Source organism: Capricornis sumatraensis, chromosome 9 (assembly GCF_032405125.1).
Source record: "Capricornis sumatraensis isolate serow.1 chromosome 9, serow.2, whole genome shotgun sequence".
NCBI classification, from domain to species: Eukaryota; Metazoa; Chordata; class Mammalia; order Artiodactyla; family Bovidae; genus Capricornis; species Capricornis sumatraensis.
In genome coordinates, this window is record NC_091077.1 from 2,710,505 (window position 1) to 2,738,196 (window position 27,692).

Here is a 27,692-nt window from a genome sequence, read left to right on the forward strand (position 1 = left end):
AGGAAGGGAGTTCGGCTCTTCTCCCATCGTGTCTGGGGAAGGCCTGCAGAGGAAGCTCTCCAGTGATGCACCTCCAGTGGTGTCTGTGTCCCCAGAAGTGTTTTCTTCTAAACATGAACTAAGTGTTTTGAAAATGTATAATTTCCCCCTCTTTTAACAGGAATCTTTGCCTACATGAATTACAGAGTCCCCCGGACAAGGAAGGAGATTTTTGAAACCCTCATCAAGGGCCTGCAGCGGCTTGAGTACAGAGGCTATGACTCAGCAGGTAAGCTCTGCAGGAGACCACCATGCAGATATAATGCTTGTTCATTAAAGAAATTTGAAATTTCTATGGAAAAGTCGAAAGGAAAAACAAGGGTAAGAAAGAGTCCATCAGAAGCGCCCCCGTCAATATCAGTACCTCTTCTGGTTATCGGGTGTCTGGGGACAGTGAGGTATCACGCAGTTATTTATTGTTTTTACCTAATTACGCTTATGCAGTTCTGTAATTTTTTATTCTTCTTTCACTTGCCTTGCCATTTTCCATTATCCTCAATGCTTCCTAACATAATCTAAGTGACGGCACAGTACTCTTCTGGATGGCCATCTCAGAGTTCACTTCTCCATCCACAGAAGGGGTGGCTATTTAGTCTGTTCCCATTTTTAATTAAGCAGCCTTAGGAGAAAAAGAAGAGCCAGATAATTATATATCCCTATAAATCCTTAACTGGAGAAGGAAAAGGCAACCCACTCCAGCATTCTTGCCTGGAGAATCCCATGCACAGAGGAGCCTGGCGGACTACAATCCATGAGGTCGCAAGAGTCATACACAACTTAGCAACTAAACCACCGCCGCCGCCGCCATAAATTCTTAACAGAAAGCAAGATGAAAGATTGCAGGAACACTGGTGCAGTGGAAACACTGTTCCTAATGTAGCAGAATGCAAAGCACAGAAGCATTCTTGAATGAGCCCCCTGCCTTTGGTGGCAGATGTGGTGGCAACCCCTCCTGCAGGCAGGCCTCTAGGAGTCATCCTGGGTTAGCGGCCGCAGCAGGGGTTCTAGGCTTGTGTTCCTTGCTTGCTGGTAAGCACTGCCACAGTCATAGCCTCTTGTTTCCAAGTTGATATTCTAACACTGTCTGGTTCTCTTCTCGGCTGTAGGCCTAAAGAATGAGAACTAATAAACTCGGTTCTATAGCCCTCACCCTGGGTTGCTACTGACAGTGAAGTGTGAGAGACAAAACAAATGCCAATGCAAAAATCATGTTTACTTTACAGGTGTTGCAATTGATGGAAATAATAATGAAGTCAAAGAAAGGCATATCCAGCTAGTCAAGAAAAGAGGAAACGTCAAAGCTCTTGATGAAGAACTTTACAGTAAGTGGAAGACTTGACAAGTGAGAGTAAAAAATATAGCCTACTACTGCTAAGTCACTTCAGTCGTGTCCAACTCTGTGCGACCCCATAGATGGCAGCCCACCAGGCTCTGCCGTCCCTGGGATTCCCCAGGCAAGAACACTGGAGTGGGTTGCCATTTCCTTCTCCAATGCATGAAAGTGAAAAGTGAAAGTGAAGTCGCTCAGTCATGTCTGACCCTCAGCGACCCCATGGACTGCAGCCTTCCAGGCTCCTCTGTCCATGGGATTTTTCAGGCAAAAGTACTGGAGTGGGGCCATTGCCCTCTCCGAAATATAGCCTAGGTGACTTTAAAAATCTTTCATTCCAACAGCATTGGAGACTAAAAACTTAACCTATTCAAGCATGGAAAAACGGAAGGAGGGTTAAATCCATATTGCAAAACTGTTGCCCAGAACATGGGATGGTTTATTTCAGGTGATGGTGCTCTGAGAATTGTTTTCAATATTTAGTACTTATGTATTTTAATTTTTCTGGCAAATGATACTGCTTTCCCATTTATGGTAGGGACCTATAATTTTATTTTTAAAGTAAGTTTTTTTCAAGTAAGTGAGTTAAGTTACTGATAAGTACTAAGTAATGCAAGGGTCTGGCAGAAGCCCCCAGAATGGGGCCTTTGTGGTTTATGATGAAATGTACTTTTGGTGTGGCTGTGTCTCCATTTAATGAAGCCACCTTAGGTAACAGCATCACATCAATGCTTAGTTTTAAAGTGTGGCAAACATTTTTCCTTCATCTAGAACAAGACAGCATGGACTTGAAGGTGGAGTTTGAGACCCACTTTGGCATTGCCCACACACGTTGGGCCACTCATGGGGTCCCCAATGCTGTCAACAGCCACCCACAGCGCTCAGACAAAGGCAACGGTATGTAGTACAGCCTTGCTCCCCCGTCCCAGTGGTTGTGACTGGCCCTGTGACGTGTGTGTCAGAGTTGATCCACACTCAACACCAACGGGCTTCTCAGCAGCCCTGTCTTCCCTGAGTATCCAAACTGGTGACCCTGGGTGCTGGACAGGAGGCAAATTCAACCTGGCCTCCTATCTGCAGACGCCTGTGGGGTAGTGCTGACCCCACGGGCATCCACAGGAACACAGTGGCCCTTCCCACAGATTCTGTTGGCTCTGGGGACCCAGCCTCAGGGGGACTTGGTGGTCCAGAGGGTTGAAGACCTGGGCATTGTTTCTCGATTAAGGACCAGGGTGTTCCAGAGGGCAGAGTGCCTGAGGGAAGGTACGTGTTCACCTCTCATCCAGCTGTACCAGCCCTGCCTCTGCAGAGGGTTGTCCTTGCCAGGGCAGGTAGAAGTGCTGATCTTGTCTGACATCTGGGATGCCTGCTCCAATCCTGACCTTCCAGCTAGCCTCGCACCAAGTCAGCCCCCAGTGGACCTGGGTCCACATAACTTGCCTGAGCCCCCAGCACAGTTCTTTGTGTGGTAGTTCTCTTAAGTGATGCCCCCAGGTCCCTCTCATGCAGGCAGGACTTGTAGGTTTGGCGCTACCGCTGGAAACTCTCAGACTATGTGCTCAGCCCCCAAGGGTGTCAGGGCCTCTGGAAGCAAGACACACGGGCATACGAGAAGGAGAAAGGGGACAATCCCTGACTCCTTCCGGGGCTTCAAGGGTGGCAAAGGTCTGAGACATCATCTACAGGGTCTCCACTCTAGTTTGGGCCTGGTCAGGCCAGAAGCCCCCACAACCCACACCCAGTCATGATGGGAAGAGTGTCCGGGAGAGAGAATGATCTCTGGAGTCAGCCAGGGCCCCCCAACCCCAGGCTGATTCCAGAACGCAGCATAATGGAAGTTCTTGCCAAGCATCGTATTAGAGCAGGGATCAGATACATAAGAATCGTTGTGGGGTATTTGTTGAACATGTTGAACGTGTTGGTCACTTCAGTCATGTCTGACTCTGTGACCCCATGGACTGTAGCCCACCAGGCTCCTCTGTCCATGGGGATTCTTTAGGCAATAATACTGAAGTGGCTTGCCATTTCCTTGTCCAGGGAATCTTCCTGACCCAGGGATCAAGCCCTGGTCTCCCACACTGCAGGCAGCTTCTTTACCATCTGAGCCACCAGGGGTATTTACTGTGTTGGCCGAAAAATTTGTTCTGTAACATCTTAGGGGAAAACCCCAAACAAACTTTTTGGCCCACTCAATACTATTAATTAAACACTTGACAAGCCTCACTTACTGTTAGTTGTTGGCGAAGTCAGGCCACAGGAGATAGCACCTCCCTGGTGCTTTTGCCCCTGTTCACACTGTGGTGCCTGGAGCCAGCTCCTCCCTGCCCAGTTTGGAAGAGTGAAGCCTCTTCTAGAGAACAGGAAAGCCCGGTGCATGCCTCTCAGCAGAGCAGCCACATCAGCCCCAGCCTCCTGCCCACTCACATGATAGGGTGGACCCCACCTCACTGCAGACAGTGAGTCTGTGTCCCCAAAGCAGGGAGGCTCCAAGGAGATCCCCCCACACCCAAACTTGGAAGTGCCTGCCCTGACTCAGGATGAGTAATTGAAAATAAAACAACTGGGAAATAAGATTTGTAAGATTTCTCTAACTCATCAGTGAGAATTGAAGAGCATACCTTCAAGGAAGACTTATACCCAACAGCTGCACTGCATACCAAAATTACACAAAGAAGTCTTTTACAAAGAAAACATAGATTCCTGAAAACAAATTGTTGATGTGAAGTTAAGACAATAGGCTCTGATCAGAGAAAGTGTGACAGGGTTAAGAAAACAATGTGAGGGAACAATGTCACAATAGATATGAAAAAAAATGGAGAAGGGAGTGGATATGAAGACAGTTAATAGATAAAGAAGGGTTAATCATCTCACTTGACATAAATACCAAAGTCTGTCTCATGATATGGTAGCCCACAAATCAGAACTCAGTGCCTGGCCAGCCTGATGGATGCTTTTCATCAAAGGAGAAATGTGTTATTTCCTCAGGTTTAAATTGTAGTCATGGCAGTTGTCAGTTCTCATCTCTATAAATGAAGTTTACTTAACACAAGTGTCTATATAAGCAAAGTTCATAGAGTTTCAAGCTGTCAAATTGTCTGTCTTCACATCTGACTTGAACTTCATGTCTTCATAGCATTTCTCTCTTGACTAAACTTTTCTTCCAGAATTCGTTGTCATCCATAATGGGATCATCACAAATTACAAAGACCTGAGGAAATTTCTGGTAAGATTCTTCCCCTGGGTAACGTCTAAGTCGAGTGATATTGGTCTTTCCCAGAAACTTTCCAAGCAGCTTATTTCCTGCTGGAAAAAAAGGCAGGAGCGAATTGCCATCCACCCTTGGCCACATCACCACACTGGATGCAGGCCTTATCCCTGGCTCAGCCTCCTTCTCAGATCTCGCTGGAGGAGAGAAAAGGGCATTCTCACTTACCTCAAAGGTTGTTTTAGATTCACAGCAGAATCTAAAGAACAAAGTGTGTTCACTAAATAACATACGGACTCATACACCAAATGGAATGCAGGCTGGGAAGACAGACGCAAGCGTCTCAAGTATGAAGAGGTTGTGGTGGTGGTTGGGAGGTGCTGGATTTGACTCAGTGTGTTTGATCGTTTTGATTGCTGCATTTTTTGCAACAACCAGATTAATTACAAGGACAAGCTTCTGGGGTGGGATGATCTCAGGGAGGACTACAGTGACTCAGCTGTGTTAGGCTGTGGGATTCAGGCAGACATTTCTCATCCCTTCCCTGTTTTCCTTGTTCTCGCCTTAAGTCACTCCAAGGACAAGTCATAAGGGAGGGGAGGGAGCTGGCCAGGCCAGCATTGCACAATGACCGTTATCTGACAGTATGTCTAACCAAATATTCCAGGAAAGCAAAGGCTATGAGTTTGAGTCAGAAACAGATACGGAAACCATTGCCAAGCTGATTAAATATGTGTTCGATAACAGAGAAACTGAGGACATTACATTTTCAACATTGGTGGAGAGAGTCATTCAGCAGCTGGTAAGTTGCAGTTCTCACTTATCTAAATCCTCCCTTCATTCCTCTTCAGTTTCCATCAGCATTTATTAGGCAAACCCGCACCAAGTACCTGAGGATTAAAGATGGCTTGTCTGCGGTGTCTGGCCTTAAAAGGTTGCGTCCTTGTAGATATGGGAGGAGTTCTGAGGTTTTGGTGGGGGTACTGCCCAGGAGAGACCCTTCCTTGGAGGAGGAGGTAGAGTAGGCCCGTGTGGGATGGTGGAGGGAGGAAGAGGGGGCTCCAGACTTGCTAGAGTCCACCCTCTGAGCATCGATGCCGTCCATAGCTCCCCCAAGATGGGGGCAGTTTGGAGACAGTGTTCAGGGCGAAGAGTCTGGAACATCTGGGGTCAGATGCTTCTTTGGGTACAAACAGTGCAGTTTAAAATATGTGACCCTTTGGTCTTTTCAGTCTTTTTTTTTTTTAAGTAAGTCTACTGTTAAACCCTTTGCCCTATGACTCCTGTCTTGGGGGACCTTAATTTATAAATAAAAGCCTATCCCATAACTAATGCACAGTGAACCAGTTTAGTTTGCAGCATAGTATTTCCTCTTTTCCATTTGTAATTTTAAATTTTGGGACTGCATCCCAGTGGTGGCCGTTTTAAACGTCAGCAGTGTACCCGTAGCAACACAGAGCTCTTTTTGGCAGAGACTGGAAAGAACTTTTCTTTTCAGTCCTACTTCATTGTTGACAGAACCAGCAGGGTGACTATCAGGCTCCTCAGATTCTGTCTGAACCCCCTTCATTTGGGGCAGTTTGAAAGACCCTTAGAGGCCTAGAGTTGCTGGCCCTGGGATATCCCTGGCACACTGGCCATAGCATGAGACCTTGGGTCTGCCCAGGTTCCCAGGTCTTAGAAATCCAGACTGATAGCTGGCTGTACATAAAGTCAAGTGGGGTCCTGGTTAGTATGGATGGTCAGAATGTAGGAGAGAGTTTTGCATCAAGGTTTTAAATAGGGAGAATATTTGGAGTCTTGAGTTAGGAGAGCTATATTCTAATTCTGGTTTGCACAAACCAACAAGGTAAGACACAGAGTCGTTATTGCCATAGAAATAATAATTATAACAACTCATGCTTCCATATGTCAGGCACTGTTCTAGGCACTTAAAATGCTTTGGCTCACAGAAACCATACAAGATAGCCATTCACCATGAGGCACCAAGAAGGCTGAAATGATTGCCCAGTTTAGGGGAGGAGCCAGAGTTTGAACCCAGGCACTAACGTGTGTTGAGCTAAACGTAGGTCCTAGTTTAGCCCCTTTAATCCTCACGATTGCTCCCCGAGTAGGTACAGTCTCTGAGGCCCAGGGCAGCACCCCTGGCTGCAGTTCTCATTTCCTGAGGTTCTAGCTGCAGCAGTCCACCCAAGTCATCACAGAGCCAGAAACTGTTCCTTCCAGGCCTGGACAGGGTGATTTGTATTGCTCACTGGTGTTTGGCACTTGATTGTGGTATGGTCGGTTTCTCTTTCCCCTCCTGACATCCCTGTGCACGTGCCATCCTGTATTCAGTACCCTGAGTGAGTGGCCCCAGGACTGCCTGCAGTGAAGAGGTCCTGGGAGAGCTGTCTGGAGTCGTGGATTGACTGGGCTGCAGCAGCCTAGCTTAGCCAGAGTAAGTTGTTCTTCACTCTTCTTTCTTGTCTTTTCAGGAAGGTGCATTTGCCTTGGTTTTCAAGAGCATCCACTACCCTGGAGAAGCCGTGGCCACAAGGTAAGGCGGAATGCACTGACATTTCCAGTTACAAACAAATAAAATCACTTAGCTTGAGGCACAAGGTAGGGGCAGGGCTTCTGGCAGAGTGGAAGGGACTAAGGGACTGCCGTGGCTGGAGTTTCTGATTTAATTAAAAGAGCAACTAGAAAATTGGATGTTTATTTGAAATCTCTAGATTTTTTTTTTAGGAATTGACAACAAATTCAAACTAAAAATAAAATTGGATAGCAAGGGCAGATCCAGGTTTCAGGTCAGTTCCAGAAGCTCCCTTTAGAAAAAGTATGTAAAATTATGAACATGAAATCAGGAAAAAAATGAATGTTGATTTGAGTCCAGTAAAGAAGAGGCCTTGAAAGCCAAGGGCTCAAACTTCATCACCTCCATGCCGGGTGTGACCCAAGAATCAGCTGAGAGGGCCTGGGTCAGCCCACACGTCCTTCTGTCCGAGCCCTGTGCTGTGTGGCCCCAGGACTGTGTGGGCTCACACAAGTGGTGTGTGAGTGCCATCAGGTAACCACCCTCCTGTGCATCCACCGTCTGTCTATCTACCCGTTCATCTGTCCATCCCTCCTATCCATCCACAGTCAGTCTGACCATCTACCCATTCATCTATCCATCACTCCAACCAATATTTGTTGACACTTACTGTGTGCTGAGCTGGGGACCCAGGGCCACCGGACCCTTAAGGACTGGACGGTTGTGCAGGAGGACAGGGCTGGGCTGAGAATGTCGTTCTCTGTGATGGGGGCTGGGAGGCAGTGCACAGGGGCCCCAAGGGGAAGCAGGTGTCGGCCTCGGTAAGGCAGGCCGAGAAACCAGTGTGAGCAAAAAGCACGGAGCCTCAAGTGAGGGATCTGCAGTTAGGCCAGGGTGGTGACAGGGAGGGGCACTGGTGGGACTTAAGGCTCCTCTAGTCTCAGTGGGTACCTACTGACACTTTCTATGTGCCAGGCCTGGGTGACCGCAGCGAACAAGGTTGTTTGGACCCTACCCCATGAAAGCCAGGAGCTGGTGGGGAGTTGGGAGGTGGGCAGAGGCTCAGCTCTGTAGGGTCTAAGGGGTGCCCTGTGGTTGCAGGCTTCCTGCTGAAGGCCCTGGGGAGCCCTGGAGAATGTGTCTGTGGCCCAGACTATCACAATAGCAAGGCAGGAAATTATGTGAATGTACTATAATTTTATTTTTTCTGGATCAGGAACTAAATTGCTATTTGGAATTTAAGTCTTTCAAATTATAGAAGTATAAAATGCTAGTTGGTCCCTGTTACATTTTGAAACTCCTTTTAAAATCTATTATTGTGATGTTACTATTTTGAAGGTAGTGTGAAGAAGCAATAAAGCTTTATTTTTCTAAATTATCTGTAATTAGTGGTTCTAAAACTTCTGGGACAATCTTTGGGATGTCTTGGGGTTACTTTGCCCTAGGAAGGGGGCTCAATGTGGGTACCGTCTCAGTGTTCAGAGGACACCCAGCCCAGCCCAGGGTGTCAAGGCAATAGGTAATTCGGTTCCCTCTTATCCTTACAGGAGAGGCAGTCCCCTACTCATCGGAGTAAGGAGCAAATACAAACTCTCCACAGAACAGATCCCCGTCTTATATAGGACACGTAAGTTTCTTGAGGAGGACTTGAGCAGCACGACACTGTTCTGGAGGCAGCAGCTCCCCACAGAGGCAGGATGCGTCCCTTCACTCTGCTGGGACCAGGTCCAAATGGTTTTCATGCAACTGAGACTTGGTTCCATGTTTTCAAAAGCTTTTTATCGTGTATATTTTCAAATATGCACACAGCCACAGGAGCCGCATGAGGTTCTGTTACATAAAGGCACCCATGTCGTGATTTGAGTGTTGATTTGGTTTGTTTTGTTAGCAATCAATTCAGAGCTCTTCCTATTTGGAGATCTTTTACGCAATTTGGCTGATACAGACGAAGCTAAAACTTGCACATTTCTGCACACGTATTCAAAGGGGAAACTGGCTTCCTCCTGTTGTTCAGAGGAAATAGTTTGAACAGGATTTGTGATCCTTCCCTTCATTTTCTAGGCAATATTGAGAATGTGAAGAATATCTGTAAAACAAGGATGAAGAGGCTGGACAGCTCGACCTGCCTTCACGCTGTGGGCGATAAAGCAGTGGAATTCTTTTTTGCTTCTGATGCAAGGTAGCTAGACCTTGTTTCCTTTCTTTCCAAGGATGATATAATCAAGAAAGACTGGCTGAACCCCCTCCTTTCTTACTTACCCCCCATTTGAGCTGTTTTCTCAAGGCTCAGCAAGGGGAAGAGGTGACGGCCCTCCCAAGGGAATCCTTGCCCAGTGACCACTTTTGGCCTGGCTGGCATCAGCAGCCCTGGTGGCCAAAGGCGAAGCCCACTGATCTAACAGTGTGTGGGGCTGCACAGAATAATTGAATTAGTTGCCGACATTGTAAAACTGGGAAATTTTCCATAAAAATCTAAACGTCTAACTTTCTGGAAAACCAGCAGATTTGAGCACACCAGACAGTTCCCTCCAGTCCTTCAGGGGCCATTCAAAGGCTGCTTCTTTAGATGGGGCAAGTGTCTCCAGACCTTCGGTCCTTCCTGAACCTTGCCTGCCTTTACCAGAGTCTGACCATTGATAAAAGAGCCAAGATTGAGGGTTCTGCCCCAAAGGATCCCAAAGTCCACGTTCTCATCAGTACACCAAACAGTAATTCTGAAACTTGAGAAAGTACGCTTCATGCCCATTTTAGCGTATCCAAAAAATGGATACACACAAATACACTCAGAAAAGACAGCAGCACTTTCCTGCTGGTTGAAATAGAAAACCATCACGTGCGCTTAGTCGCTCAGTCGTGTCTGACTCTTTGCAAGTCCATGGACTGTAGCCCACCAGGCTTCTCTGTCCATGAGGATGCTCTAGCCAAGAACACTGGAGTGGGTCCCATGCCCTCCTCCAGGGGGTCTTCCCAACCCAGGAATCGAACTGGGTCTCCTGCATTGCAGGCAGATTCTTTACCAGCTGAGCTACCAGGGAAGCCCTAGAAAACCATCATAAACACCACCACCTCTACCTCCTTGATCCAAGTCTTTATTATGCCTTTTTTTCCCACCACCCTCTGGTAAGGCCTCGATGTGGAGCAAGGAAGACACCAGGTGAGGCCTCCTGGGAAGCATGAAGTAGCAGGAGCTTGCAGCCCAGGCTGCCAGGCCTATTTCAGCCCACTGCCAGCATTGTACTTAATGCTGATTAGGGAAGGGCAGCGGCTCCCAGACTGTGTTTCTTAGTGCACCGTTTCAATAAGAAACTAATATTTCAATGGTTCTAAGATATATAGTTATTTTATAGATTTTAGTATCTACGAGTGAAAGTGAAAGTCACTCAGTCGTGTCCAACTCTTTGCGACCCCATGGACTATCCCCATGGAATTCTCCAGGCCAGAATACTGGGGTGGGTAGCCTTTCCCTTCTTCAGGGGATCTTCCCTACCCAGGAATTGAACCCAGGTCTCCCGCGTTGCAGGCAGATTCTTTACCAGCTGAGCCACAAGGAAAGCCCAGTATCTATGAGTAGCATCTTACAATTATAATTTGCTATAGTTTTAATTTTTTAGAAGTACATGAAATAATCACAATCTTAAGATCAATATTACCTTATATTCAGTGAAGTATGGTAGATGTTTCTAAAACAAAAAAAAGCTGTAAGTATGTGAAAGATTAAGCAATTATTTATAGGCAATATGATTATATACTTTTATATGATTATATAAAATCCACCTGAAAGGCTGTCAGAAGTAATACTCATGGCTCTTCAGAGTATAAAGATGTGGAAATTTGACATTCCAGCAGCAGCCGCTTTGCTGTCAGCTCAATGAGATGGGTAGGAGAGGACTACATCCAGCCTGTCCCCTACTCATGTCTCCATCAGTGACTGGTGCGGCTGGCTCTCAGCAAACCTCTGTTGAATGAAAAAAAGTAATCTGTTTACCATGGCTGAAAAAAAAAGGTTGTAATCCCTTAAAATAAATTTAAATAAAAATAATTCAGAACCTGTTTGGAGAAAACTGCAAAAGTTTACTATGAGAAACAAGAAGAGATCTGGATACAGGGAGAGATTCCACACTCCTTGGTAGGAAAGTCATGTCCGACTCTTTGCAACTCTGTGGACTATAGAGTCCATGGAACTCTCCAGGCCAGAATACTGGAGTGGGTAGCTGTTCCCTTATCCAGATCTTCCAAACCCGGGGATTGAACCCAGCTCTCCCACATTGCAGGCGGATTCTTTAGCGTCTGAACCACCAGGAAAGCCCAAGAATAGTCCTGACCCAGGAATTGAACTGGGGTCTCCTGCATTGCAAACAGATTCTTTACCAGCTGAGCTACCAGGGCAGCCCTAAAATAAATTTAAATAAAAATAATTCAGAACCTGTTTGGAAAAGACTGCAAAAGCTTACCATGAGAAAGAAGAAGAGATTTGAATAAAGGGAGAGATTACCACATTCCTTGGTAGGAAGGCTTAATATTATTATGAAGACATTAATCGGTTTACAGTTAATTTAATAATTTAAAATTATTTTTAAAGAAATTGACTCTTCTTAAATTAATCTGTAAATTCAATGCTGTCATTAAATCTTTGACATTCTTTTGTTTGTGTCAGATTTTTAGAACTTAAAAAAGTGATTCTACATTGTACCGTGTATAGATGAAAAAGTACATATTGGAAAACAGGAGTGGCGGAGGTGACCCTCTCGTATATGAAGGCATGCTGGGTGCTCTCGTGACAACAGTGACCAGCATGCACTGTGCACTGACAGCTGGACACTGTGTGGAGGGCTTCACCAAGACTCTCCCATGCAGGCATCACAGCAGACCGCTGGAGAGGGCACAGTGGTCACCTTCCATTTTGAAGTTGAGGAGCCCAAGACGGGCTTAGAGGGGTCATGTCTGTGCTGTCCAAGGCCACAGGCTGGTGAGAGACAGGAATGAGGACTCCACCTCAGGTCTAACCCCTGGGCCTATAATCTTGATGACTCCCCATCCATTCTGTAAACTAAAACAATGATTATATTTAAACATGCAGGTTACATGCACACGTAAATCAAACACACGTAGTAAGCCCTGTCTGAAGGAAAGTACAGTGTAAGCAGTATTTCTTTACTGGAGACGGAATCAGGCCGTTTTTACTTCTTCCTCTTGTTGACTGTGTTTTCTGCGTTTTATTCAAAGAACATATATTGTTTAAAATACTATTTCTAGTGCAAGGGCTTTCCATCCTACTTTATCTTTCTTTGCTAGGATCTGGAGCTGCCTCTCTTAGAGCCCTAAACTTGATTGTTTCCTCTTTTTAACTTTGCATCAGCAGTTTTAAGTGCTCATTTTTCTGCACAGGGTACATATTGGTGTAGCCCTTGGTGGAATGAGCGTTTTTTTCTTTCATGGCCCTTCAGGTACCACGTTCATAGTGTTAAGTGTTAGTCGTCCAGTCACGTCTAACTCTTTGCAACCCCATGGACTATCGCCTGCCAGGCTAGACTGTCCATGGAATTCTCCAGGCAGGAATACTGGAGTGGGTAGCCATTCCCTTCTCCAGGGGATCTTCCTGACCCAGGGATCTCGTGTATTTGCAGGCGAATTCTTTACTGTCTGAACCACCAGGAAAGCCCGCCTTTATGGCTTTTGCCATATCTGTGTACCACCTGTACTATTGATTACCTTTCTTGTTCATTTACCATCTCAAGGGAAAAATCATTATTACTTTCCACACAGCGAAAGTTAATTTAAAAATAAACACGATGACTGCACATTTCATTAATGGATAGATCTTACAGTTACCTTTAAGTTCCCCCCCTTTGCTTGCATGCATGTCTATGTCATTTGTCCGAATGAGTTTCCCACTAAATGGATTTTCTGGCGTGCCTCCTCCATGTTCTTCTGTATTTCCTGCAAACAGGAGTTTACAGGTATCTAGAAGCTTGATCATCAGGTTTGATTTTTTTTTTGGCAGGACTATTGAATAGGTAGTGTGTACGTCCATCAGGAGGCACTAAGTTTCATTATCTTTTTGTAGTACTGTTAAAATCCGTATCACCGGCCTCTTTCATCGATTATAAAGCAGCTCTCAGATTTTCATCTCTTTGTGTCAGTAGCCACTGATAGACCTTGATTAGGGCTATTGACAATTATAAGTTCATAGGTTGATTATTATAATTCTGTCATTCCTTCTTTATTAGCTGTATTTCCCTCCTATAAAGAGAAACTTGCCTTCTTAAAATGTGATTATTCTGAAAGACAGATCATTTGGAAAGGCAAGATAAATGTTCATCCTTTCCCTTTATGATTCAGAATAATGTGTTAGTTCTTGAACATTCTCCAAAGTTGACGTTGTTTGGATCCTGATTTGAAGAAAACAATTATAAAGGGACATCTATGAGATTATTGGGGAAATTTGAACATACTGGATATTTGATGACATGGAGGAATAACTATTACTCTTAGACGTGATAATGGTATTTGAGTAAGGTTACAAAATAATTCTTATCTTTTAGAGCTATAAGCCAAAAGATTTACAGATGATTTGATGTCTGGGGCTGGCTTCAAAGTAATTCTGGGGGATCGGGGGGTGGGAGGTATGAATTAGTGTAAATACGGCATACCCGTAAAGTGCTATTCAGTGCTACCCATACGGACCCACAGTTGAGACACAGTGAGTAACTGTCAAGGGTGGGCCCTGTCTCTGACACCCGCTTTTTCCTTGCTCCAGTGCTATCATAGAGCACACCAACCGGGTCATCTTCCTTGAGGATGATGACATTGCCGCAGTGGCTGATGGGAAACTCTCTATTCACCGGGTCAAGCGTTTGGCTAGTGATGACCCATCTCGAGCCATCCAGACCTTGCAGATGGAATTGCAGCAAATCATGAAAGGCAAGTGTCTTTTGAGAATCCCTGTGCAGCAACCTCAGGGGCATGTACTCTGTGGGGGAGACTCTGTCCAGGGTGGGCACCACAGCCTTCCTGCCTGCCCTAAGCACTGGGGTGGGGCTGCAAGTGGTCTGTGGTTCATGCAGCTCAGGGACTGTGGGGTGTCTGACCAAAGGGAACTTCTGATTGTGTCCAGGCACAAGGTCTTCCTGCTTGATCTGACCCCAGTCCATCAACTACCTCCCTTTAGAACTCTCTAGGACACATTCCTACAGGCCTGCAGTAACAGGAGGCTGTGGACTACTCTCTCCTTGCCAGGGGAGCCCGTCTTCCTGCACCCACACTGGTCTCCCTGCACACTCTTCTCCACAGGGCCACCGGGGTAAACTTTTAAGAGCGCCATTCATACCCTCTTACCCTGCTGCATAAAGCCCTCCGATGGCTTCCCACTGCTCACACTCCCAGCAACAGCCCACAACCACCCACACCCAGCCGGGCACCACCTCATGCACCCCTTTCTCACTGTGCCTCTGTCCACCCATCCTGCCCTCCTCACCGTTACTCAGACAAGTCAAATGCTTGCTTACTTGGGGAGGGGCGGCACTCAGCTTCTCACAGGACCGGCTTCTGTGGATCATTTCCCCTGAAACATCACTCCCTCAGAGAGCCCTTCCCTGATCTGTATCTGCAGCGGCCCCCACCTCTCCTCACTTGCTCTGTTTGCTTCATGTCCCTCTTTCTACAAGTCCTCTGCTGAGGGCAGCATTCAAGGACACTGCAGTGCTGGACATCATGCAACTGTGGGTCACAGAGGAACTCCCAGCCTGTCTGCATACCTGTTGACAGGCATCAGACATAACACCTGTCAGGAGGTCTGGGGTAGTATCTGGTTTCATTCAGATCAGAGCCCTGGGAATATGTGGCTCAAAAGGTTTTTTTTTTGTTTGTTTCAATACAGAAGTTAGGAGTGTATTTGGTTTTGAAAAGCGGCCTATTTCCTTGGACTTGCTTCATGGGCACTTTCCTAAGTAGAGGGGTAGTAGGAAGTAAAGCATTGTACTTTCTTGTGGCCTTGCTAAGAGGAGCATGGCCCAGGAAGGCCAGCCACGCATTTGTTGCTTACATCCCTCCCTCCCTCAAGCTGCAGGGTATGATATGCACACTGAAGTCAGTAATCATACCCGACCTGACTCGTAACCATGAGTCTCAGATGGGACAATACCTGGAGATACCCTTCGTAATCTGTAGTGGCCTTTATACGTGTCCCTGTGACTGTGTAACAACTTTTCTTCTTGATTAAAAGCTAAGCAGTGGTAGTGTAACAAAATTAAAATTGACTCATCTTGTTGATGTTTGTTTGACCAGGTAACTTCAGTGCATTTATGCAAAAGGAGATATTTGAACAGCCAGAATCAGTTTTCAATACCATGAGAGGTCGAGTGAATTTTGAGACCAACACAGGTAATCCCTCATCCGAGCCCTAGGCCTACACGTGGTCCCTGTGTCATGTCAGCATTAATGCCCTGCGTGTGTCCTGCAGTGCTCCTGGGTGGCTTGAAAGACCACTTGAAGGAGATCAGACGATGCCGACGGCTCATTGTGATTGGCTGTGGGACCAGCTACCACGCCGCTGTGGCTGTAAGTGCAACAGGCTGGACCCTCCATAGTGCCTGGGAGGCAGTGTCGGCTAGGGCAAGATGAGTCTTAGATTCTGTCCCGTGTTTGGCCTTCCAAATTTGCTGCCATGAGCCAGTATGAGAACTGGCATGGAGCCCTTTCTCCTGCAGTTGGGCCTGTGAATGCCTGAGTTTCCCTGCCCACCTGTATGCAGCGGTATCTTAGAAGCTCAGCTGTCTTTGTCCCCGCAGTGTCTGTAACTGACTTTAGTTCCCTTTTTTGTTGGCTTCAGACGCGGCAAGTTTTGGAGGAACTGACCGAGCTCCCCGTGATGGTTGAACTTGCTAGTGATTTTCTGGACAGGAACACACCTGTGTTCAGGGATGACGTTTGCTTTTTCATAAGCCAGTCAGGTAAGGGTTGTAGGTTTTCCTTAGCTCACCTCAGGGCTCTGTCCTCTCGGTGAGGCACTGCACAGCTCCCCGCCTCGTCCGTCCAGTGAAGTTCTCTGCACACAGACTGTGTGCCACGTGCTCTGAGGCACAGAGTCATTTAACCCTCAGAGCCATCAACTGCTGTCCCATTTTATGAGGAGGGCTATGCAGCAAAGTTTTTCGTTCTCCTGACATTCCAAGTCCAGGACTCAAGGGCCCCCTCACTGAGGTGCTTATAAATGTGTGCTGGGTTTAAATTAGAGGAAAGTTTCATGCTACTGATTGATCGTACCTTCAAGAACTCTTTGGGCACCAACAATCCAGCAGTAGGAGGCATAGAGAGACCCTGTTCACATGTAGAGAGTCCAGACTACCCTCTCCCAGCTCAGGAAACCCTGCCTGGGTGCCTTCCTAACGTTCTGGAGCGTTTGCTCCAGCTCAAGGCAGGACAGAGGGTCAGGGAGGTGATCCACAGCCGTGTGCTTGGAACTCATATGCATGAGCTCTGGGAGAATTCTTATAACACTTAACTCTGCAGAATTCCAAACCTTTATAGAAGAGAGACTCACATGAGGAAGCGCCTAGGCTAAGCAGTTACCTTATGAAATAGCTCACCCATTTTGTATTACCATAGCCACTTTAACCCCTCCCTTTCATTGAGTTATTTAAAAGTCAACATCAAACATGTTATTTTATCCACAAATATTTCAAAATGTATCTATAAATGATAAAAGAAAAAATATAACACCAGTGTCATTATCACAACTGCAGCGTTAACAGAATGCCCTAATATCTTAATATGCTGTTTTCAGTATGAATTTTTAATAGCATTTCCATTTCAGTGACAAGCTAAGAAAAACTAACACTGACATACCCACTATCTAGCTGACCGCCTCGTTCCCAGGTGCTGCCCTCTAACTTCAGTTGCCACTTACCTTTGGGTTTATAATTCTGTCAGAACCTAAAAATGTTTCGTGAATTGGTGGGAGCCACGAACCAAAGAATGGAGGTGCATTTAATGTGGAAATAATGCAGTGGTACCTTATGAGTGACTTCATAGAAGGAGTTTAAAGTTTCATTTTCTTTAGCTCTTTACATTAAAAATTTTTAAACTATCAAAAATCGGGGTACTGATGAATATAGATCTGTCCCCAGCTCCCAGCCCTGGCCCCCACTGGTGCTGAGAAAGGGCCATGTGGCCCATTGTGCTAGATGGAAGTCTGAGTGGAAACAGGAGAGGAGAAGTGGGCCGCAGTTGCACCAGCCAGCACTGGAACAAAGTTAGGGCAGCAGAGCCAAGAGTGGTTGCTGTGTGGACACTGAATGTTTGATTTTATCTTATGCATCATGTCTGATTTCACTTGAGTTCTTTAGGACTTACCAACAGGGACTTCTTGCTGGTTTATTCATGAACCTATTTAAATTTGTTTTTTCAATAAAAATAATTTGAGTCCACACTTGGAGGCTACAAGAAATGTTTTCCTTTAAAACAAGATCTGTTTGAGAAGCACCATTTAGGAGCATTCTTGCTTTTTAAATATTAAATTTCAGCCCATCCTGAATGAGGTCGTTTAGAGTCCAAAAAAGAATACTGGGAGCCAGACCTGAGCCAGGCCTACTCCATCACCCACAGCTAATTGGCCTTGAGCAAGTCAGGCATTGATTTCCTCCATCTCTGAACACCTCATCCTAAAGGGGAAATGGAGGTGATGCCTCCCCATTGGGGAGGAGTTGTCATGAGAATTCAGTGAGACAATGGATGAGAAACTACTTGTCACATAAATAGTAGCGAAATCTTGAATCTGAGAATCCACCAGGGCACAAGGCCAGACAGAGTGGGTTAAATAGGAAATGGGAAGTGAGATAACAGAAGAGTAAGTATAAACCACTCTGTCTTACGATTCAAGAAAAATTAGAGAAGACCAGGGACAAGAGAGTCTTAAGCCATCTTTAGAAAAACTTGTTTCACATATTTTCATGAAAACCTCAATTATGGAATTTAAATGTTCTGTTTACCATTGAATCACACATAAACTTTTAATAAATTCCTTTTAATAAACTTTTAATAAGTTCCACTTACGAATCAGCTTTCATCTTCAAATTACAGAAATGATCACAGTGAAGCACATTAACTGCATTACTAAACACCCAAGTGTTCAAGTTTTTCCTGTATGCCTCTGTGGTTGCGGTCCCCATATGAAGGCCCCATCCAGTTGAATAATTTACCAATTTTCATGAGAAAGGTTTTAACATCCCTAGAACATGCACTTCACACTAAACAGTCAAAGAAGTGATAAATTCATTTCAAACTTTGAATCCAAATCCCCATGAATGTTTTATTTTCCTATTTACTTTTAAGACTAAAGAATTCTCCTTTTTTCGAGATCTAAGTGCTAATTGTGTCTCTGGCATTAGCAAACCTTAAATAAAGAACATCTTACATTAAAAAAAAAAAGAGAGAGAGAGAATCAACTCGAAAAAAATTGTTGAGCACACATTTTCCTTTCTAAGCACACACAAACTGTGTCTGGGCACCAGTTTCTGCCTAAGAGCCAGAAGTAAACGAGTCAGGGGTGGAGGTTAAGACTGGCAGGGCCGCACAGCTGTGAACTGAAAAGAAGGACCTGTGTGGCAGGGGAGACTGCAGACACCCTCCTGGCACTGCGCTACTGCAAGGACCGCCGAGCTCTGACCGTGGGCGTCACCAACACCGTGGGCAGCTCCATCTCCCGCGAGACGGACTGCGGCGTCCACATCAACGCAGGGCCGGAGATCGGCGTGGCCAGCACCAAGGTAGGAGCCACGTGGGCACCCGCAGGAGGGCCTCGGCTGGGTGGGTGGTCCCCTCCCTGGAGGGGAGCCCCGGGCTCTGTCTCGTCCGGCCCTGGAGGGGAGCCCCGGGCTCTGTCTCGTCCGGCCCTGGAGGGGAGCCCCGGGCTCTGTCTCGTCCGGCCCTGGAGGGGAGCCCCGGGCTCTGTCTCGTCTTGAGTGGTCACCACATGCACGTGGCCCCAGTTCCGCTAGCACCGCTGTTCTGTCCTCAGGCTTACACCAGTCAGTTCATCTCCTTGGTGATGTTTGGTTTGATGATGTCTGAAGACCGCATTTCACTGCAAAACAGAAGGCGGGAGATCATCCATGGCCTGAAATCTCTACCCGGTATGTTCCAGAGCTCACCTGCTCATTGTCAAATCCTGTAGACTGTTCCTGGCTGCTCCTTTGCCTGACTCTCTCCATAAATGATACTGTTAATCATCCCCTTCTCCTCAAAACTTCTCCTTACTGCTAAACTCCTGTAGCAGCCCCCACTGGGCCAAGATTCCAGTCCACACTTGTCCTCAGGCCGTGGAGCCCTGCACGCTGGGCCCCTGTGCCTCTGACCCTTCCCAGCTCCCTTCCCCTCCCGGGCCTCCCTCACCAACTTTCTGACCTTCAGCAATGCCGAGCGCTTTTCACGGGAAGACATTTGTCCTGGCTCTTTCTTCTACCAAAACCCTCTTCCTCCAGTTCTTCATATGACAAACAGCTCCCGTCACCCAAGTCTTAGTTCAGAAATCACCTCCTGAGACCCTCCTTGGCAACCCTTATAGGGCCCTTAATCCTTGCTTGCTGCTGCTGCTGCTTTGTCAGTCAGTCGTGTCCAACTCTGTGCAACCCCATGGATTGTATCTTATCAGGCTCCTCGGTGCATGGAATTCTTCAAGCAAGAGTACTGGAGTGGGTTGCCATGCCCTTCTCCAGGGGATTTTCTCAACCCAGCGGTCGAACCAGGTCTCCTGCATTGCAGGCAGATTCTTTACCACTGAGCCACCAGGGAAGCCCAATCCCCTGCTTAGCTCTCTTTAATACAGGAGCCCATTTCTTTTCTTTATGTCACATGCCATGATTTGAAATTACCTGTTCTCCTGTGTATTGACCTGTCTTCCCCAGCCATGTCAACTTAGCAAGCACCAACCCTGTCTGTCAGAGTCACTGCTGGTTTCCAGGTGTCCAGCCAGGGCAGACAATCAGTAGTTGCTCAGGAAACACACAAGGAGTGAATGGCCCCAAGGCTCTTCTGGGTGGAGCCATTCCCAGTCTTACCAGACTTTCTTCTGGAACAAAGGGCAAAGAGAAGGCAGTGAGGGAAAACCACTGTGTAACCATGCTAGGTCTCAGGGTCTGAATCGGACCAAGACAACATGCTAAAACTTTTCTTTTATTAACAAGAAATAAAAAATTTTCTTTTATTAAATTTTTATTAAAATTTTCTTTTATTAACAAGAAAAGCATTTTAACTTTAAGCCAGGTAACAATCCTGCAAGAACAGGACTCTCTTCTGGTAAGTGGGCATTTATCAAGATGTGACCCCAAGATCTTGGGGGGCATAGAAGACCCTGTCAGTGAAAACTATTTTTGTAGTAATGCGGTTTTTATGACAAAGAGGATGCTTTGCCTTCCTCACTGTGTGGACATCTGCAGGGGCGCTGGTGGCTGCCACTGGCACTCAGCACTCTTCAGGGCCGAGTCAGCACAATGTTCTCATGACCAAAATACAACAACTCCACTTAGGGGTGTCTTTGATTATGTGGCAAAATGCATTAATCTTACTAAATTGTAACACTTTTTAATAGTCTGTGTGACAAATGGGAGGTATGCAGCAAGCGCGTCTGCTGCACCCTGAAGTCTGATGGTTGTTCCAGAGAAAAGCACCCTGTGGTTGATTGAGTAGCAAGCTGACTTGGTACTTGGCAGACATTTTCTCAAAAGTGAACCGAGTTAGCCCCAAACTTCGAGAAAAGCTGATGATAGTATCCATTGCCAATGATAACCTTTGAGCTTTCAACCAAAACAGGATCTGGAAAACTTGTGGCTGTCAGCTCTTGCGTGACGACCTCCCAATACTCAAAAACATCTCTGATAAGCTCACAGTGATTTTAACAAGTCTAATTTTTAAAAAAAAAAAAATTTTATAATGAATGTGTCCATTTTTGGAAGATTTGAATAACCCAATGAACCGTTATTTTGCAAATGGCCAATGCAATGTTACAAAATTATGCACATGTAAAAAAATCCATTTACGTAAGTACACAATAGACTAATACATTTTAAGTTGACAAAGTAGGAAATTTTGATTGATATGATCTCCCTTTTAAGAAATTGTCACTTCTTAAGTTTGGTGTAGTATCAAAGACATTCACAATTATTTGAAAAAGTTATTTAAATACTCTTTTTTTCTCCAGCTACAAATCTGTGAGGCCAGATTTTCTTCAACCAAAAAACATATTGCAATGGATTGAATGAGGAAACGGATAAGAGAATCTGTCTTCTATGAAAAAGTCAGGCATTAAGGATTTGCAGAAATGTGAAGCAGCGCCACTCCTCACTGTTTTTTTCTTTTTTTTTATTTCTTGCTTAAATCGTTATTTTTAAATGAGTGAATAACTAATTTCCTCAGTTTCTAATCTGGTAAATATTGATAGGTAAAACCCACAAAAATAAAGGCTCTTAGAAATTCCCAATAAATTTTAAGATTATAAAGGAATCCTGAGACCAAAGAGTTTGAGAAGTGCTGGTCCATCTCACACAGGCTTTTTTTCCAGACATAGCACACGACCAGATGAGGGGTATTAATCTGGAGTGTCAGGTCTGGCTGGCCAGCTGGAGGTTTAGCCTCACTGATCCTCTGCTGCCTTGCCTGTAAAATGGAGCTAGAAATAACACTTCCTGCTTACCTCCTGTTGGAGAAGGCAATGGCACCTCACTCCAGTACTTTTGCCTGGAAAATCCCATGGACGGAGGAGCCTGGTAGGCTGCAGTCCATGGGGTCGCTAAGAGTCGGACACGACTGAGCGATTTCACTTTCACTTTTCACTTTCATGTATTGGAGAAGGAAATGGCAACCCACTCCAGTGTTCCTGCCTGGAGAATCCCAGGGACGGGAGAGCCCGGTGGGCTGCCGTCTCTGGGGTCGCACAGAGTCAGACACGACTGAAGCGACTTAGCAGCAGCAGCAGCAGCAGCAGCAGCAGCTTACCTCCTGTGTTCAGGAAAATAGGAGCACGAATACAAACCACCGTCTCAATAAAATCCTAGCCGATTACACAAGCTGTTTCCCATAATCTGCATTTAAAATTCTTTTAAACTAATGCAAGGGAGACAAATGTGTAAGCGATGTGAGTTCGGAAGGCTTGTCTTATACACCGTGACTTTTCTTTGTGAATCTTGCTTTATAATTGGTGTGACTGGCTCTCCCCCTCTGCTGTGTGCCTGACTTAGAGCTGATCAAGGAGGTGCTGTCCCTGGATGAGAAGATCCATGACCTGGCCCTGGAGCTCTACACACAGAGGTCACTTCTGGTCATGGGGCGAGGCTACAACTATGCCACTTGCCTGGAAGGAGCCCTGGTGAGCACCCTCTGCCCAACCCCCTCCTCCACCGGCCCCTGAGTGAGGGGGAGACACCCCAGGAAACCCACAGGAAGGAGGGCAGGGCATTGGGCTGGGGAGGGGAGGGCGTTGCTCTCTGACCCAGTGTTCTAGCCCTGCTGACGTGGAGATGCAGGCGCCTAGTCTCCTGCAGAGAGAGCCCTGGGGTGTTCGCCTGCACCAGGAGCTATCTGGGATAGCCCATTCAGGAGCATCTTCTGAGAGACTGGCAGTTATTGTTCACATTTGACCCAGGAGGAAATTGAGCCTCCAAAAAATTCACCTTGCTCAAGATTACATAGTAGAAGTAATCAACCTAAAATTCAAACTCAGTTAAAAATTTTTTTTTTTGCTTTCTTCTATTACCACAAGAAGTCTGTGTGGGAGGATTTGGGCACACCAGAACTGCAGGGTAAAGTCTCTACACAGTTTCCCCTGTTACTCCTCAGTCTTCTGAGGTGAGGTGAGATCCTGCAGAAGATAAGCATAGAAAGCCCTGCATTTTTTATATCAATGTCTAGCTGTTTTGCCCACTGCAGCAATAAAGATGTGGCTTGAGAGAAAGCTGATGGAGTAGGGACAAGATACCAGGACCACAGGGCTACTAAGAGGGCAGAAAGAGATGTACAGAGACCCGAGCCTAGAGCTTGCCTTACTCACTATCCACCTGCTGTTTACGGATCAGATGATCAAGCAAGGTAAATGGGAGACGGTGTCAGCAGTGCGGCAGCATCTATAACTCAGCTAGACTCCCCTCCTCTGCCTGTGGGAGCAACTGCCTATACCCCCCACCACCCCCATTTGGAAGAATGATGCCACCAGTGGGAAACAGAGTATTACAGGAGGCAGGGCGTTGGGGTGAGGTGCAAGCCATGAGTTGCCAGACTGCAGGAAGCTTCAGCTCCCACATCCTTCCAGTGCAGACTCTGGCACCCGTGAGGGGCCACGCACACAGCTTCTCTGGAGCAGTAGACTCAATGCTCGGGTGGGGCACCCTTTCGGTACCCCACAGCCATGCCTCTGCTGTCTAGTGTGGGGTGCTCAGCTGCGGCTCCTGAATGTGCTGGTGAAAGATGCATATTCAACTATGTCTCCAAGTTAGTCCTGGAGGAAAGAGAGAAGCTTTTACAGTGCTGCTGGCACAAGCCGTGGCCCCTCTGTGGTCGCTTGGGTACAGTACTTCCGCCGTCTACAGCATCCAGAGTGGAGCCGCACTTCTGACAATGTTTCCCTGACCCAAGCAGTTCTAGGGCAGTTTAGAAATATTTTCTTCAAAACTCTCACTAGTTCAATGACATGGGTTTAATGGTAACTGAAAAAAAAAAATGGATCTCTCTAAACATAGGGGGAAAACTCCATTAACACCCCAGTGTGTGTCATTTTGCTTGATAGTTAGGTTGGGGCAACACTTAGAAGTTATTAATCATCCAGAATTGAGGGATCAGTTAATCAGATAATTAAATGAAGGTGTAGAATACAATGCCATCATGACAAACTGTGACTGTTAGGGAAACCATGAGGCTGGCTCAGAAGGGATGGGGACAAGCTAGATTGATACTGACTTGCCCATCACGGTGGGGGCAGGGTGGCTGTGCCCCAGAGCTCGACTGAGGACACAAGCTGTGTGCTGGGCTTTGTGCGTGCGCTAGACAGCAGGTAACCCTCTTCCCTGGGCTTGGCCTCACTGGCTACCCTAAGTGCCACTGGCCACTCCAGTGTGTCCATCTGCCTTGCGGGCCTCAGCTCCCTGCTTCCTGGATCATCCTTTCCCTGGCTTCCCTTTCTCCCCACTGGATGATCTGCTCCCATTAGCAGCATGACACTGATTCCGCCTCATGTTTCCCCAGAAAATTAAAGAGATAACCTACATGCACTCAGAAGGCATCCTGGCTGGAGAGTTGAAGCACGGCCCGCTGGCGCTGATTGACAAGCAGATGCCTGTCATCATGGTCATCATGAAGGATCCTTGCTTTGCTAAATGCCAGAACGCCCTGCAGCAGGTCACAGCCCGCCAGGTGAGGGCCCCCCGGCAGGCTGGGTCACTTCTCTCCTGCTCTCTTCCGCTCATGCCCACCTCACCCACTGTGGGCCAGCACCAGCAATGAGTGTTCGTTCCTGCTGGTGAGCAGGTGTGAGCACATACTTCTGGGGTCCCTCGTGCGTGGTGCACGTTCAGAAAGGGACTGGCCAGCCTACAGCCATGCCCACAGAAGCTCCTAGGTGAGGCCCGGTGATCCAGATGACCCGGAGGGGTCCTGGACCTGAGACATGAGATCAAAGGAGGTCTGTTGGAGATCCCTGGGGGAAGTTCTGGTATTGGCCACCCAGAGTTAGATTTCACAGGTGAAGTGCTGTGTCCTCCACAAGACCACCCTCACGTCAGCCACCAACTGCAGTCTTTTGCCTTCCCAGCCCACCCGCATTTCTGACCAACTGGATCCAAATTCAGGAGTTTCCATTACTGAAACCGCCCCCCACCCCCAGTTTCAGTAATCCGCTAGAACTTGGAAAACACAGGCTGCTTCCTCTGCCCCGAACAGTCTTCCCACCTTTCTTCAAGCAGTTGGCCTCTCATCATTCAGGTCTCAATACAAATGCCTCCTTTTCAGAGAACTTCTCGAAACTTCCCACTGTCTCCCAGTCATGTAACGGGGTTTTACTGCCTTGGTGACATTTATCTGAAATTCACTGCTAATTATTGGTTTGCTTATTGACATTTTTGTTTTCCTACCACTTGACTATGAGCCCCTAGAGTAAGGGGTAAGAACTCCTGCTCTTTGCAAGGCACACTGAAGCCACTCAATAAACGGGTGCTGAATTAATACAGCAGGAGGGTGCCCCACCACCGCAACGACAGAAGCATAGGAACCTTTTTAACAAAAGCCTCCAAACTCTTTGACCTGTACACAAATCAGATACATCACCTGACCTATAACTCCAACAAAGACAAAAGATCACAATATTATTATTGCAATATGTTGCTCCTAGAAACTCTGCTGTGTGTGACGGATTGCTCCTTTCAGAGATGACCAGCATCTTGTGATCACATTTCTCTGTCTCAGGGTCGCCCGATTATACTGTGCTCCAAAGACGACACTGAAAGCTCCAAGTTTGCATATAAAACGATCGAGCTGCCCCACACCGTAGACTGCCTGCAGGGCATCTTGAGTGTGATTCCGCTGCAGCTCCTCTCCTTCCACCTGGCTGTACTCCGAGGATATGACGTAGGTCTAAAAATTGCACCTCATCCAGCAAAGGGAAGAGACATAATCCCAGAGTTCCATTTGGTTCTTAAATACTTATTGGGTATAAATATTCATAAGGGAAATATTTTCATTTAAAATAATTTTTTAAAGTAACTTATACCCCCTGAAAACGACAGGAACTGCAAGATGTGTAAGGACCATATTAAACCATAAGAGGCAATTTGATGAGCAAATTTAATATTTTAGTTTGGTCTTTTCCTTGTGCCTGTAAATTTTTAAAGATTTTTTGAGATAATATCAAGGATGAAATTTCACAACTTTCTTTTTAATACATTACAAGTGTATACAATACATTACAAGTTCTCAGATCTTGAACTTGTAAGCAGCATTTGATCGTTGCACAATATTCCACCACAGTCTTACAGATTTTAACAATGACTTAACCAGTCTTCTGTTGTTTAAACGGTTTCTAATCTTTTGGAATATCTGCATAAATAACAATTACAGTGAATTATCTTTGTGCATATATATATCTTCCTCCCATATTAGAAGGTTTATCCTCAGTCTAGCAAATCATTCAACATTTTGGGATTCCTATTTCAATTTCTGTTCTAGAAAAGAACAAATTTATGATCTCACCAGAAAGTGTGTGTGCAGATAGAAGTTTTATTGCAATTTTATTTTGAGGAGCTTTAAAAAATACATATCAACACCAAAAACAATATAACAAACATCTGATGGTACATCCACCATCCATCATTGACAATCGCTAACATTTTGTTATATTTGTTTCTTTTCTTTAATGTTATTGTAAACAAAATAAGACCCTGTAGATAAAGTTGAAGCCCACTTTATCAACCATCCTCAGTCACATTTCCTTCCCAAGCCCCACCTTTAACCAATATTTTAGTGTGTCTACTTCCAAGAAAAGTGAATTTTTAACAGTACAAGTTGAGCTAGCTGTTTTTCATAGCCTGAATCATATCCTTTTAATAGTGTTAACACTGCATGACACATATCAGGGGCACCATTAACATCTACTGAATAAACATAATTGTTTCTAGAATAAGAAATCCCTTCCAAGATGCAGGTCTCAAGGAGCTAGCTCATGGTTGGAGGTGCCCAGGAGTATTCATCTTCCTATTGTAAAGGACTCTGCGAGCTGGCTTTACAGCACAGTGTGTGGCTGAGACCCGTGGGTCTAAGCAGCTACCTTCTGTCGTTTTAGGTTGACTTCCCCAGAAATCTGGCCAAGTCTGTGACCGTGGAATGAGAACCAAGAGGAGACCACTACCACCTTCAAGACCTGTCCCAGTGAAACCAAGTGGGAAGAAAAGCTGGCATTCGGCGTGTTCTCAGTAGATCCCGATAGAGCTTGACAGCTTTGATGTGCCTTGTACCCAAGTGCTTTGCTTACAGCAGGTAGTGTTTTCTCTGTGTCCTGAAGTCACCAGAGGAGAAGGGAACCATTGTTTACACATGGGGATCTGAGCAGACTCTTCCAATACCGTGCAATAGAAATACAGCTCTCTTCAGAGTAACTGTGAACCTTTTTTAACCAACACTAGTTAAAGACAAAGTATTTATAATGACAGTTGTATAGCTTTTAAGTTATTTTTCTAGTATGTGGCTTTCTGTAGCCAACGGTGCCCTCAGGCTACCCAGTGCGCCCAGTCCCCTGGCAGGGAATGTACATCTCAGATTTGAGTGCCAGGCATTGCCCCTCTGGACTCCTTTCTCCTTTCCCATCCTCTCTTGACTGCTACTGAGTCCTGTCCTCTGACCTCGGGGAAGCCCCCTCCCACCATCTTCCTATGCCTCCGTAGGTTCTATCAGATCCCAGTTCCTTTCAACAGTGTCTTCTCATCTTAATCTCTCCGACTCTCCAACTTCTCTTTCATCTCATCATGGTTCTTTTTAAGCCCAGGCAGCATTTTGGTCCCTGCTCCTGCCCATAGTAAAAATAGCCTGAAAAATACCATGCAAGAGAATAGTTTCAAGTGGGCTACCTTGCCCTT

The 27,692-nt window shown here is 46.1% G+C and overlaps 1 protein-coding gene across 1 annotated transcript; it reads left to right on the forward strand.

Moving 5' to 3' along the window:
* Positions 1 to 153: 153 nt before the first annotated feature.
* Positions 154 to 27,612, forward strand: GFPT2 (glutamine-fructose-6-phosphate transaminase 2; the record flags this gene model as incomplete). The annotated part of the gene is made up of 18 exons (XM_068979977.1): positions 154 to 268; positions 1,263 to 1,361; positions 2,141 to 2,266; positions 4,534 to 4,592; positions 5,242 to 5,376; positions 7,052 to 7,113; positions 8,640 to 8,719; positions 9,154 to 9,271; positions 13,850 to 14,013; positions 15,376 to 15,471; positions 15,551 to 15,648; positions 15,920 to 16,040; positions 18,697 to 18,854; positions 19,106 to 19,220; positions 22,320 to 22,447; positions 24,316 to 24,483; positions 25,531 to 25,692; positions 26,903 to 27,612. Coding segments are annotated over 18 exons (2,049 nt in total), but the record flags the coding sequence as incomplete, so codon positions are not given.
* Between the last annotated feature and the right edge of the window lie 80 nt (positions 27,613 to 27,692).